A 13,240-nucleotide genomic window follows, 5' to 3' on the forward strand; every position below is an offset into this window, starting at 1 on the left:
AATACGTTCTAGTATGGTCCAAGTAGAGTCATTTTTGCAGCTAAAAATGGCTATTTTTGGAAATTCAAAATGGCGGACCATGGAGAAGATCCCCCTTTTCATGTATGAAAAGTGCAATTTGTCCAGTCATAATGAATATTTAGAATTTGATGGTGGTGGTAAGTATTATGAAAAAGGTAACATTAGTGAATGAGCAGCATGAATTCTGGAAATAAACAACTAAAAATCTCACACAGTGTCCCTTTAAACTGGAAGCAGACAGCTGCGCAGTTACCTGCTACCTTTTTAATGAATACTTACCACCACCATCAAATTCTAAGTATTCACTATGACTGGAAAAATTTAACTTTTTATGGCAATAGACAGCCCAGTTTCAATGGGCAGCATAGTTGCAGTACCTTTTTTGTCCAATTCCTGCACAGTGTCCCTTTAAGTCTTTGTGTGAAAATGTGCAGGCTAGTGGATTACCAATGCCTGCACAATACATGTACATGTACATATACATAATTGTCTATTATATACAGTATATTCATTATTTATTCAAATTTGCTTATGCCTTTGGTCAAGCTCACCTTATTAGAGACCCTGGCAACCAGTCCCATTGTTGTTCATCATCCATCATTCATCTTCATGAGTCCATCATTAGGGTATTGGCCACTGCTAGTTTCAATCTTTTGTACTACCACAGTTTTGTTAACATACAAAGGGGAACTTTACTATTAAATGTTTAAACGACAATCAATCCAGAAAACATGCATTTTAATCACACAATCACAACTATGAGGCATTTCCACCAGAGCTTTATTAAACCTGATCTTGTCAATATGCTGCATCTTGAGCAAGGGTAAAAATAATATCAGCTGCATTAAAGAAACTTGCAAACGTTAATAAAACAAAATTTATTTACAACATAACATATATCACCATTTTATTTTACATTTTGTTGAAAATTCAGTGTGTTTCTTTATACTCTGGCTTTAAAATATTTTGTTCAGCTATATCTTAATTATTTTTTTCAATAATAATATTTGCTTCAATATACCTTCTTGTTTTTAAGCTGACAGTGTTTCATAATATTCATTTTAGCCATACAGATTTCATTATATATTACACTGCTGCTACAACTGACATCAATATTTTAATAGTGTGTGCATATCATTGATATATCATTGAATGGTTTCTGAATAATTATTGTAAATTATGTTAAGATAGAGAACCACACCCACTGATAATACACATCACAAAGACGGTAGTGTATCTTTTCAGTCTACAAGCTTTTGGCAGTGGATGCACACACGTGTAACAATTTGCTCTCAACAAAGACAACAAACTTTACTGTATCTGTTAATAAATTAAAGCTGCACACCTGTACACTATGTACTGTATCATAGACCTGCCCATGTTTGTGTAACTACAGACATGTGCGTGAAGTATGAACTGATGCACTATGAACTAGTTGGTGCACAACTGCGGGCCTCTTCCTCAGATCATTTCTCACCCTGTTCTTCTTCAGTGGTGCGTTTGATCACACGTTTCTCCGTGGTCACAACACTAGTCACGACAGTGCTCTCCTGTGGCATGTCTTTGCCTTCAAAAAAATTCATTTTCTCTGTGCGCACTATGTCTCGCAACGCCTGAGAGGACGAGGCTGCTAAACTGCTGATGGGCTCTCCAGAGTCAGCGTCGAGCATGCATGTTTTCTGCGTAATCACCATGGTCTCCGAGCTCTCGCCTGACACCTCCTTGATGATGCGCTTCTCTACCACTATGCTGCCCTCTTGCATCGTGCTAGTTTCCTGTACTGACCATGGGGAGGTTGTGGTTTTGACAATTAATTGCTCAAGGGGAAGGGACTGGAGGGCTTGGGTTTCCAATCCTGAAAGGAGCATAGCTTGCTGCGTGTTGGGAAGGGTCTGTACATTTGATGTGATTATGTGGTATGCCCCTGACTGTTGCCTTAGTGTATCCACGGATGAACTGTCAGAGGAAAAGGAGATATTCACCTTTTCTGGCAGATCGGGCTCCATGGATATAAGTTCGGTCCTGGCAGTGGAGGTGATAATTTTAGACGTAAAATTGCCTGTTCCAGCCGAGACTGGCTCAGCATATTTTACTGTGACTCTTGTTGGTGAAGTTATGATCTGCTCAGTTGTTGGCGCAGAGCTGTCGTCAGCAAAGGCATCAGATGATCTCACTGACCATGATGTACTGACGTCAGTCTCCACGTTGTCACTGTCAATATTTTGCTCATGCTCCTCACTAGTTTTTCCTACACCCCCCTCTATGAGTTTAACAGATTTGGTTGGAGATGGGAATTTGGGGAATTTAAACCAGCTGCCTTTTTCAGGGCTTGACTGTGGCTGTGGCTCCTTAGTATCCTGCAATTTCTGCTCTGTCTGAGGCTCTAATACCTGTTCCTCTTTTGTGCACTCTGTTATAGTTACATCAGTCTTTGTCACTTTACCACTCTCCTTTGACGTCAGAGTCAATCCTTGTGTAGAGAAAGTCAAAGCAAACTTTGATTTCTCTTGAGCATCTACAGATGCTTCCATGTCCTGCTTCAACCCACTAACCGCAGGCCTCAGTTCTCCTTCACCTGGTTGAGGGGTATCTCCTTTTGTTTCATCTGTTCCATCTAATGTGGGGACATGGAATTCAACATCAAAACTCTGCAGAACATCCTTAACTGTGGGCAAAGTGAACTTGGGTGACGTGTCTGTTACCTGTGAGCTGTCTTTGTCTCCTGTCTCCATTGGGGAGTCCTCAGGCTTGGCATCGGAGGGGGACTTAGCGCCTTCTTCAGGCTTTGTCCTCGAATAACTAAACTTTGGCATTTTGAAAGTGGGCATTTTAAATTTGCTGGGTGATCCGATAGCCTTTCCCTCTCCTGTTGGTGTTGATGTACCTGATGCAACTGTTCCCTCAACTGCTGGGATATCTTGAGTTTCAGAGCTTTTAACTGTTGATGAGCTATCTACCTTAGGAAGTGAAACCTCTACCTCAGTTGGAGTTATTGGGCTAGTGCCGAATTTGGGTAATTTAATGGTTGGAAGTTTAAATTTACTTGGGGAAGTGACAGTAGCTGCGTCATCTTTATATTCTGTTTCTGGGGCCTTCACATCTATTTCTGCTTCTAAACTTTCCTCTGGTAAAGTAACAGCTGCACTAGGTAGTGTCAAATCAACCTCAGGCGCTTTAACTGTTGGTTTAGAAAAACTAAATTTGGGAAATGACATCCTTGGCTTAACTTCAACTGTGATTTCACTCTTATCCAGATCTGTAGTCTCCCCAGATGCAGATGCCTTGATGTCGGCATCAGCCATCTTGACTTCAGCTGCTCCCTGTGGTAGAGAAGAATCAACAGTCACTTCTACAGGGCTCTTTACTGGTGAACCTCCAAATGTTGGTAACTTAAATGTTGGGAGTTTGAATTTTGTTGGGGATGAAGTAGCACTTTCTTTTTGTGGACTCCTAATACCTAATGACACATCTTGGACTTCACTTGTAACTTCTGGCTTTGAGACATCTGCTTGGGGTGTCTTTCCTTCCCGCCCAGGAGACTTCACTTCTGGTTTACCAAAGCCGAATTTGGGGAAAGAAAAGCCAGGTGTCTTTGCTGTCACATCAATCTCAGGCATGTCTACTTGTGCTTCAACTGATGGACCTTCCATAGCTCCCTCTAATTCCAATTTGGATTCTGGTAAAGAACCTTCTCCTTCAGGCATTGTAATTTCTGGACCTTTTACCTTGGGGAGTGCTACATCAAATGTAGGTAACTTGAATTTAATACCATGCCCCTTTGTTCCCACCCCTCCAGTCTCTACATCTACATCACATTCTTGTGCATGTATGGGAATATCAATTGAGACAGGCTCCACAGATACTTTCATTTCAACCTCTGGTACATCGGGCACCCTCACCTGCACATCAGACTCCTGTGGTTCAATCTTTGGAACTGTTACTCCAAATGTGGGTAATTTGATGGTGGGAAGTTTAAATTTGGATGGTGACCCACTGGCAGTTGCATCCTTCACCTCAGCTTCAACGTCAATATCCAGCTTAGATGCTCCATGGCTGTCCTCTGGCAAAGACATATCTGCTTGTGGTAGTGTGGTATCTATTTCAGGGGTCTTTGCATCTGGTTTTGAAAAGCCAAATTTGGGGAGTGAAAAGCTTGGTTTCTTTATATCAACGGCAATGCCCTTCGCATCGACACCAGGTAGATCCACCTTCACTGTTGCTGAGGCTTTTTCAGCATCAGAACCATCCACCTTAATGTCCACTTCTGCCTCTGGTAAAGTCATGTCAGTCTTTGTTACAGTCACCTCAGGGCCTTTCACCTTTGGTAATTCTATTCCAAATTGTGGAAGTTTGAACTGACTTCCTTCTCCCTTTATGTCAACATCCTCTGTCTTAATGTTGACATCAACAGTTGGTGCTTTGATATCTACAGTAGGTACTGTAATAACAGATGATACATCTCCTGCAACACCACCTTCAGTATCTGGCATATTTATATCAGGTTTTGTTATACTAGCATCCAGACTTTCTGTTTCAATTGTCACTTTTGGAGCTGTGATGCCAAATTTTGGGAATTTAATGGTGGGGAGTTTAAATTTTGATGGTGAGCCAGAAATGTTGGTATCCTTCAATTCAACTTCACTCTCAGCAACTTCAACATTTATTGCTGTGTCCTGGACTTCAATATCAGCTTTGGGAAGAGAAACATCTGCCTCTGGAAGAGTGACATCAACATCTGTAGCTTTCACTGCTTGTTTTGACATGCCAAATTTTGGGAATGAAAAGCTTGGGCGCTTCGTTTTTACATCAATACCTTTAGTGTCCACTTCAGGGGTTTCTGCCTTCACTTCCACATCCACTGCTTGGCCCTTGACATCAACAGTTGGAATGTCCACAGAGACTTTCAATTCAGCGTCTGTTACACTGACATCAGGCGCTTTTACATCAACATCCACCTCCGTCTTTGGAGCGGAAACGCCAATCTTGGGGAATTTGAATGTAGGAAGTTTGAATTTCGTTGGTGAGGTGACAGCACCTGCATCTTTTAATTGCACATCTCCCTCTGGTGCCTCCTTGACCTCTACTTTTCCTTCTGGTAGAGAAACTTCAACTTTTGGAAGACTGACATCTACCTCAGGGGCTTTAATGTCTGGTTTTGAAAATCCAAACTTTGGGAATGAAAACCCTCTCTTCATTTTTATTTCAGTGCCTTCTAATTGAACTTCGGTGCCCTCAGGCAAAGACGCTTCCACTTGTACTGTTCCTTCAGGCAAAGAAATATCCACATCTGGTTTTGAGATACTTGCTTCAACCTCAGGGCCTTTCACCTTTGGCAGGGCAATTCCAAACTTTGGTAACTTCATCTTGCTGCTTTCCACTTCAGGTCCCTCTACATGCACATCTGTATCTATAGATGGAGGCTGTACATCCACACCTTTGAAATCAACCTCAGGCACTTCACCTGAGACTTTAAGTTCAGTTTCTGGTAGATTAACCTCTGCTGCCTTTACACTAATATCTACACTTGGTGCTTCAATTGACCCTTTTGATGTTGAAACACCAATTTTGGGCATTTTAAATGTGGGGAGTTTGAACTTTGATGGTGACGTGTGGATATTTTTATCTGGAGTTTTGATTTCAGCCTCTGGCTCTTTCACTTCCATTTTCACCTCAGGTATAGATATGTCAACTTCTGGAATGTTAACTTCCATATCAGGAACTTTCACCTCCGGCTTAGATGACCCAAACTTTGGAAATGAAAAACTTGGCTTCTTGATTTTCACATCAATACCCTTAGAGTCAACTTGAGGGGCCTCAGCTGTCAATTCAGGTAGTGACACATCAACATCAAGTTCTTTAGACAGGGAGACATCCACGTCTGTTTTTTCAGCAGATACTTCAAATTCAGGGCCTTTTACTTTTGACAGAGAAATTCCGAATTTGGGAAGTTTAAACTTGCTTCCTTCTACATCTACACTGACATCTGCTGAGGGAGGTTGTACATCTACATTTTGGCCCTGGATGTCAATATCTGGAAGTGTCCCTGAGACAAGCTCAGCATCTGTCAGATTCACATCTGGTCCCTTTGCATCAACATCTATACTCGGTGCTTCTACTGACCCCTTTGGTGCTGTCATTCCAATCTTGGGGAATTTAAATGATGGTAATTTGAATTTTGTTGGCGAGGTTTGAATAGTCATGTCTTTGTGTTCAACATCTCCTTCTGGAATGTTGAAATCAATCTCTGGACCTTTAATCTCCACCTTGGCCTCTGGTAGAGACAAATCAACATCTGGCATATTCACTTCAACATCAGGAACGTTCACTTCAACATCAGGAATTTTAACATCTGGCTTTGATAGCCCAAACTTGGGGAATGAAAAACTTGGTTTCTTTATTTTTACCTCAGCACCCTTCGCGTCAGCTGCAGGTACCTCCATCTTCCCCTCAGGCAGGGTAACATCAACATCCACTTTTCCTTCAGGCAATGACACATCCGATTCAGGTTTTGTTACACTGATGTCAAATTCTGGACCTTTCACTTTTGGTAAAGAGATTCCAAAACTTGGGAGCTTGAATTTACTTCCCTGTCCATCAACCTCAGGTGCTTCAATATCTGTACTGACATCTATGGAGGGAAGCTGTGTCTGGACGGTTTGACCTTTCAGATCTACTTCAGGAACATCTGCTGAAGCCTTAACTTCTAAATCTGGTAAATTTACTTCAGGGGCCTTAACATCAACATCTACACTGGGTGCTTCTACTGACACCTTTGGTGCTGAAACCCCAATTTTGGGAAATGTTATAGTTGGAAGTTTGAATTTTGATGGTGAGGTGTGAATATTTGCGTCTTTTTGTTCAATATCTCCCTGAACCTTAACATCAATTTCTGGTGCTTTCACCTCTACTGTTGCCTCTGGAAGAGATATGTTGACCTCTGGGATTTTGGTATCAATATCTGACGCTTTCACGTCTGGTTTTGAAAATCCAAATCTTGGGAACGAAAAACTTGGTCTCTTCACTTTCATGTCAATACCTTTTGAGTCTTTTGCTTCGATGCTTCCTTCTGCAATTCTTGCCTCAACTTCAGGCAACGTCAAGTCTGTTTTCCCTTTTACAGAAATGTCTGTTTTCGGAAGACTGACATCAAGTTCAGCTCCCTTAACCTCTGGTTTTGAAAATCCAAATTTGGGGAATGAAAAGCCAGGTTTCTTCACTTTTATGTTGATATCCTTTAGGCTGGCATCAGGTAATTCTCCCTTTACTTCAACTGATGGAATTTCCACATCTGCCTTCACCTCTGGGAGTGAAACGTCCACATCTGTTTTGGGCACACTTACATCTACCTCAGGACCCTTCACTTTAGGTAAAGAGATTCCAAACTTTGGGAGTTTGAGCTTCATGTCTAGGCTCTCGGCGTCCACCTCGGCATCTGGAATCTTGACATCCATTCCTTGGCCTTCAACTTCAACTACTGGCGTATCTCCTGAAATTGTAAAGCTGGCATCACCAAGACTGACCTCAGGTGCTTTGACATCAACAGCAGTTGGGATCTCAACTGTATCTCTTGACACTCCAATCTTTGGCAATTTGATTGTAGGAAGTTTGAATTTTGTTGGTGAAGTGATATTGGCATCTTTCAGTTGAACCTCAGCCTCTGAAATCTTAGCATCAAGATCTGTCTGGGTGACCTCAACCTGTCCCTCTGGAATGTCAACTTCTAGAGCCTTTGCCTCTGCTCTTGATAGGCCAAACTTTGGAAATGAAAAACTTGGTCTCTTCATTTTTACATCTACTACAGGCATATCTACTTTCCCTCGAGTTAGAGGGGCTTCCACATCAACCTTTGGGGCTTCTACATCGACCCTTCCTTCAGGCAGAGAAACATCTAAAGATGGAACAACTACCTCCAGACCTGGTCCTTCACCTTCAATAACTGGAAGACTCCCTGAAATCTTCAGCTCAGCTGTTTCTAACTGAGCGTCTACTTCTGGCAGCTCTGGAACTCCTTTTGATGCTGAAACTCCAATCTTTGGAAGTTTGAAAGTCGGTAGTTTGAATTTTGATGGTGAGGTAATTTCCAGATCAGCTTTTATTTCAGGTTCTTCTGCAATGTTAGCATCAACCCTTGGCTCTTTTATCTCTCCCCCCGAAAGTGATATATCAACCTTTGGTAAAGTGACATCAACTTCTGGTGCTTTGACCTCTGGTTTGGAGAACCCAAATTTTGGAAATGATATCTTTCGCTTTTTCATTTTAGCATCTAAATCCTTAGTGTCTGCTTGGATCAGTTCTGTCTCAATAGAGGGTGCCTCGATCTCAGCATCTGGGACTTTAATCTCAATTTTGGCCTCTGATTCTGGTGCATCCGGTTTTGACACACTCATGCTTAAATCAGGTACTGTAACTTTGGGTAAGGAAATTCCAAACTTTGGCATTTTGAACTGGCCTCCATCAGGACCCTGGACATTTGTCTCAGTTATCTCAGCATCGCCCTCAAGTGCTGACCCTTCAACTTTGGGAAGTTTTAACTCTATTTTTCCTGGATTCACTGTGATCTCTCGTTCTTTTAGAACATCTGCCGAAGGGATCACAATATCAGTGCTAACAGAAGGTCCCTCAGCAGATATAGAGATATTAGCCTCTGGTGGATCGATTTGGAGTGAGGAAGTTTTCATATCAGGCATATCTGGTACTTTTACATCAAGATCTACATGAGGCTTCTGACCATCAATTTTTACTTTTGGCATAGAAATATCTGTTTCTGGCAAGCGTGCTGACACAGACAAGTCTAATGTAGGCATAGTTGTTTCCAATCCAGTTAACTTGACCTCTGGAGATTTAGCATCAGCAGTAAGTTCTGCTGTATCAACTTTGACTTTGGGAGTTGAAACTCCAAATTTTGGAAATTTGAAAGAAGGAAGTTTGAACTTGCTTGGTGAACTTGACAAGGCAGTACTGTCTTTCAATTCAACTTCAGGACCTTTAATATCTATGTCTGGTTCTTTTAAATCCACCTTCTGTTCAACTGAAGTGATGTCCATTTTAACCTGTGCTTGTAAATCATCTTTGATTTTGACTTCTCCATCGGACAGAGAAATGTCCACTTTTGGTGCTGCATCTATTTCAGTGGCCTTGACTTCTGGTTTTGCGATTCCAATTTTTGGAAGCGACATCTGTGGCATCTTGAATTTTATGTCAATGCCTTTGTCTTCTAAACCTGCAGCATCTCCAACTTCTGCATCCGCAGATGGCACTACAATTTCAGCATCACCAGATTTTACCTCCAATTTTCCCTCTGGAACAGAAACCTCAACTTCTGGTTTTGTTACACTCATGCTTATTTCGGGTCCTTTGACTTTGGGTAAGGAAATCCCAAATTTTGGCATTTTGAACTTGCTCCCCTCAGCAGTTTTTGTGTCCAGTTCGTGTGTCTCCATTTTGGTCTCTGGTACTTCTGCATCAGTAGCGGGTACATCTACATTTGCACTTGCAGTGAGTTTCAGTTCCTTTGTGGCTATATCTCCAGATACAGATACATCATGTCCCTGAACTGTAACTTCTAGAATTTCTTCCTCAGGTATTGTTTTGACGACATCCACGTCTATCCCTTCTGCTTGAACTTTTGTGGGAGACATGCCAAATTTAGGGAATTTAAGTGTTGGGAGTTTGAATTTGGTTGGGGAGCTACCTTTATCCTTTGATGCTGATTCACTTTCATGTGTTTTAGTGTCTGTCTCCTTTACATCTGCAATTGTGGCTGTGGTTTCTCCCTTTGAAATCTCAGCATCCATATCTGATCCCTTCGATTCAGAACGAGAGAAACCAAATTTCGGAAAGGAAAACCTTTTCTTCATTTTGACGTCACCATCCTTGCCCTCAACCTCAACTGACATGTCAATGTCTGCAGGCCCATCTTTCACGTCGACTGAGGGAAGGTCAATGTCTACATCTGGCACATCAATAACTGCTTTTGCAGAGGATGCATCTGCTACTTCAGCCTCAACTTCTGCTTTCCCCTCCGGAACTTGGACTTGTGTCTTTGTTATAGTTATATCTATCTCAGGTCCTTTTACCTTGGGCATTCCAATTCCAAATTTAGGCATCTTGAAACCTTTTCCCTCTTGTGATTTTATTTCCATTTCTACTGGCTCGGCCTTCAGTTCAGCTGATGGTTGCTCAACTTCTTTTGTCTCCAGGTCTATTGATGGTTTTATTGATATATCAACAGATGGTATGCCCACATCTGGCTGTGAGATGCTCAAAATCACTTCAGGCCCTTCTGTTGTTATTGATAGTGGCTTGTTTACATCTATCTTACCTACTGTATCACTGTCTGGAACAGAAACTTCTACACTTGGAATGGTCTGGTCCCCTCTCAATGAGACATCATGTGCAGGCAGCTTTACATCCACAATATCAGCTTCAGGCATTTTAATGGCTGCTGTTTCTTCTTCATCTATTGACCCATGCTGAGAAGACATACCAAATTTAGGGAATTTGAGAGTAGGTAGTTTGAATTTACTTGGAGACTCAGGGGTATTTTTGTCCTTTGTTTCACTTTCGGGAGGAGTGGCATCTATATCTGTGTGTTTGGGCGAGGTTACATTGGCATCAACTGTTTTGGCATCAGATTTGGAGAAGCTAAATTTGGGAAACGATATTTTCCTTTTCTTCAACTTGCTGTCAATCTCAGGTGCTTCAACTTCCCCAACTGGGCTTTTGACATCGATGTTCACCTCTGGCATTGTTACTTTACTCTGTATGTCTGTACCTGGGACATCTACCTTCACCTCTGTCTGAGACAAGCTGATGTCTACTTTAGGCATGTCCGTGGTTACTGTTCCAGTTACACCAGAGGCAGAAACATCTACCACATCTCTAATGTTTGAAGTGTCCACTTCTCCTTTGATGGAAATGTCTTTGGCTATTTCAGGCTTTTGGATGTCCACTGTGGCCTTTGGGCCTTTCATTTGGACATCATCAACCTGAGAGACAGCTTTGGTTTCTACTGTGACTTTGGAAGTGGTCTTTTTTGGCAATTCAATTCCAGTATCTGGGAAGCGAATGTCAGGCTTTGTTACACCTAAGCTGGAAATGGACTTCTTTGATTTCTTGGATTTTTTGTCTTTTTTCTCCTTCTTGGTCTCAGTGGCTGGTGTCTCTGTTTTTCCCTCAGCTAAATGGGAAGGCGAAGTGGCAGGTTTCTTGATCTCTATACCTGACTTGACATCTGGTATTTGAACATTTGTTTTCACTATTGCCTCCATTCCTGGAATTTCAATATCCTCACGTTTTGGGAGCTTGTATTTCATGTCAGTTGATTTGCCCACTTTAGTCAATTTAGTCTTTGTCTTTGAGCATTCAGTATGTGCTACTGTGATTGGTTCGTGGTCATGTAAATGAGCCAGTTCAACATTTGGAAGTTTGATTGAGGTTGATGGATCTTTGAGTTTAATGTTGATTGTTGGTGTTGCCATTACTTCCACTGTATCGTCAGGTAATTTAAGGCTCACATCCGTCTTTGCTTCTGAGAGCTCAGGAGGGGACGTTTCAGATGTTGCTCCAGCTTTATCTGAATCGGGTGTTATTTCCCTGTGTGTGTGAATTCCTGACATGTCGATTCTTGGCAGTTTGAAAGTTGGCATTTTGGCAACAAGTGCTTTCACATCTTCCAGGTTGAATTCAATTTCCGATCTAGATTTTGTCTGGATCTCATCAGTCAGTGTGGTGTCATCTCTTTCATGAATCTGGGGTAATTTCATTTGCTGAATCTGTAGTGCTGCTAGTGCTGCTGCAGCCTCCATACCTGGAATTTCCAGTTCCTCCCGACTCGGAAGCTGAGGTCTAGTGCTGTCCACTTTTGTCATTTTTACTGATTCATAAGGACCAGAGTCAGACATGGCCACTTTTGGCAGTTTGAATTCTGCGTTAACTTTGCCATCAGTGGTACTGAGATCTGCCAGCACTTTTCCAATGCTTGTTTCCATTGGTGACCCAGAAACATATGAAACTTTTATATCTGTTCTGCCATCTTTGCTGTTGTCAGTGACACTTGTGTCTAGTGACCCTGATGTAGGTTGAGAAATTACAGCTTTTGGATGAGCAAATTTCAACTCACTGTCTGTGTCCATTTCACTGGTAGCACTACCTCCACCAGAGAACTGGATTCCATTTAGGGAATCAAATGTTGTCTTTGATGTTGCTATGTCCGCCATAGGACCTCTCGTTCGAATTCCATAGCTCTCGGGTTCTTTCCATTGCTTTTCAGTCCCTTGTCCTGGAGATTTCCTCATTAAACCTATATCAGACATGTCGAGTGAAACATCTACTTTGGGCATACTCATGTCCATCTCTCCATGTCCAGTGATTCTTTTCCCCTGAATTGCTGACTGGGTATTGATGTCCATCTGACGATCGCTGAAATCACTTTGGCTTATCACAATGTTGTCATAGGTCGAAGCATCAGATGTCCTGATGATAGTTGATTGTTCCATTTGGCTTAATGAATATGATTTTGTCTGACCTTCTATCACAGTATCAAGCAGATCCTTCCCTTGAATATGCATGCGAAGCTCAGACCGCTCCTTCGTCTTAACGCTTTCTGGGCTGCTCTTGTCTTTTTGACTGTCCTCCGCAAGAGCAGCCGTGATATCCGTTGTCTTCAGTGTGTTGTCCAGTGTGATCAACTCGACTTTATGTAAACCTTTTTCCATTTCAGGACCTGTTAAGCTTGGGAATGTGTATTCGTTTTCTGCTTTAGCAGCCTGTCTTTCGACATCCTCCTGCTCCACCACTTGAGGTTCCCCAATCAGTTGCATTTTTTCAGGAGATTGTGTGTCGGTTCCGCTTTGGTCCATCTGGTTCTCCACACCTTCCAGTATCTCCAGTGACTGCTCATCATCTCTGCTGGGATGTTCCACTGACTTGCTTCTAAGTCCCTTCATCTTGACTTTAAGCTTGAGCCTCTTCTTCTTCTTCTCTTTCCCATCAGGGGATTTCAGTGGAGATTTCATTGGTGACTCTGTGTCACTTGTTGTTGGGCTCATCTCCAGTTTCCTTGACTCCTCAGCCTCTGATGTACTGTGGGACCGTTTAAACCCTTTGCGCCCCTTGCTGAACGAGGGGAATTTTGGCCATGAGATTCTGGCGTCTTGTCTCTTCGGCTTGCGACCCCTCAGTTTTGGAGAGCCTCCTTCACCCTATAGGAGACACAAAA

At 42.2% G+C, this 13,240-nt stretch overlaps 1 protein-coding gene across 3 annotated transcripts in view; it reads right to left on the reverse strand.

Annotated features, from left to right (window-relative positions):
* Positions 1–884: 884 nt before the first annotated feature.
* Positions 885–13,240, reverse strand: part of LOC134435417 (protein AHNAK2) — a 33,625-nt gene continuing 21,269 nt past the window's right edge. Inside the window, exons 7-8 of one of the 3 annotated variants that reach the window (XM_063184355.1) lie at positions 3,921–13,223; positions 885–3,341 (exon numbers count right to left, since the gene is read on the reverse strand). In XM_063184355.1, coding sequence (XP_063040425.1) covers positions 1,488–3,341; positions 3,921–13,223 — 11,157 coding nt within the window. In that variant the 3' untranslated portion in view covers positions 885–1,487. Of the gene's footprint in view, positions 13,224–13,240 lie in introns of all 3 variants that reach the window. The other 2 variants (XM_063184356.1, XM_063184354.1) reach the window with 2 other exon arrangements.

This window comes from Engraulis encrasicolus, chromosome 19 (assembly GCF_034702125.1).
Source record: "Engraulis encrasicolus isolate BLACKSEA-1 chromosome 19, IST_EnEncr_1.0, whole genome shotgun sequence".
Lineage (NCBI taxonomy): Eukaryota > Metazoa > Chordata > Actinopteri > Clupeiformes > Engraulidae > Engraulis > Engraulis encrasicolus.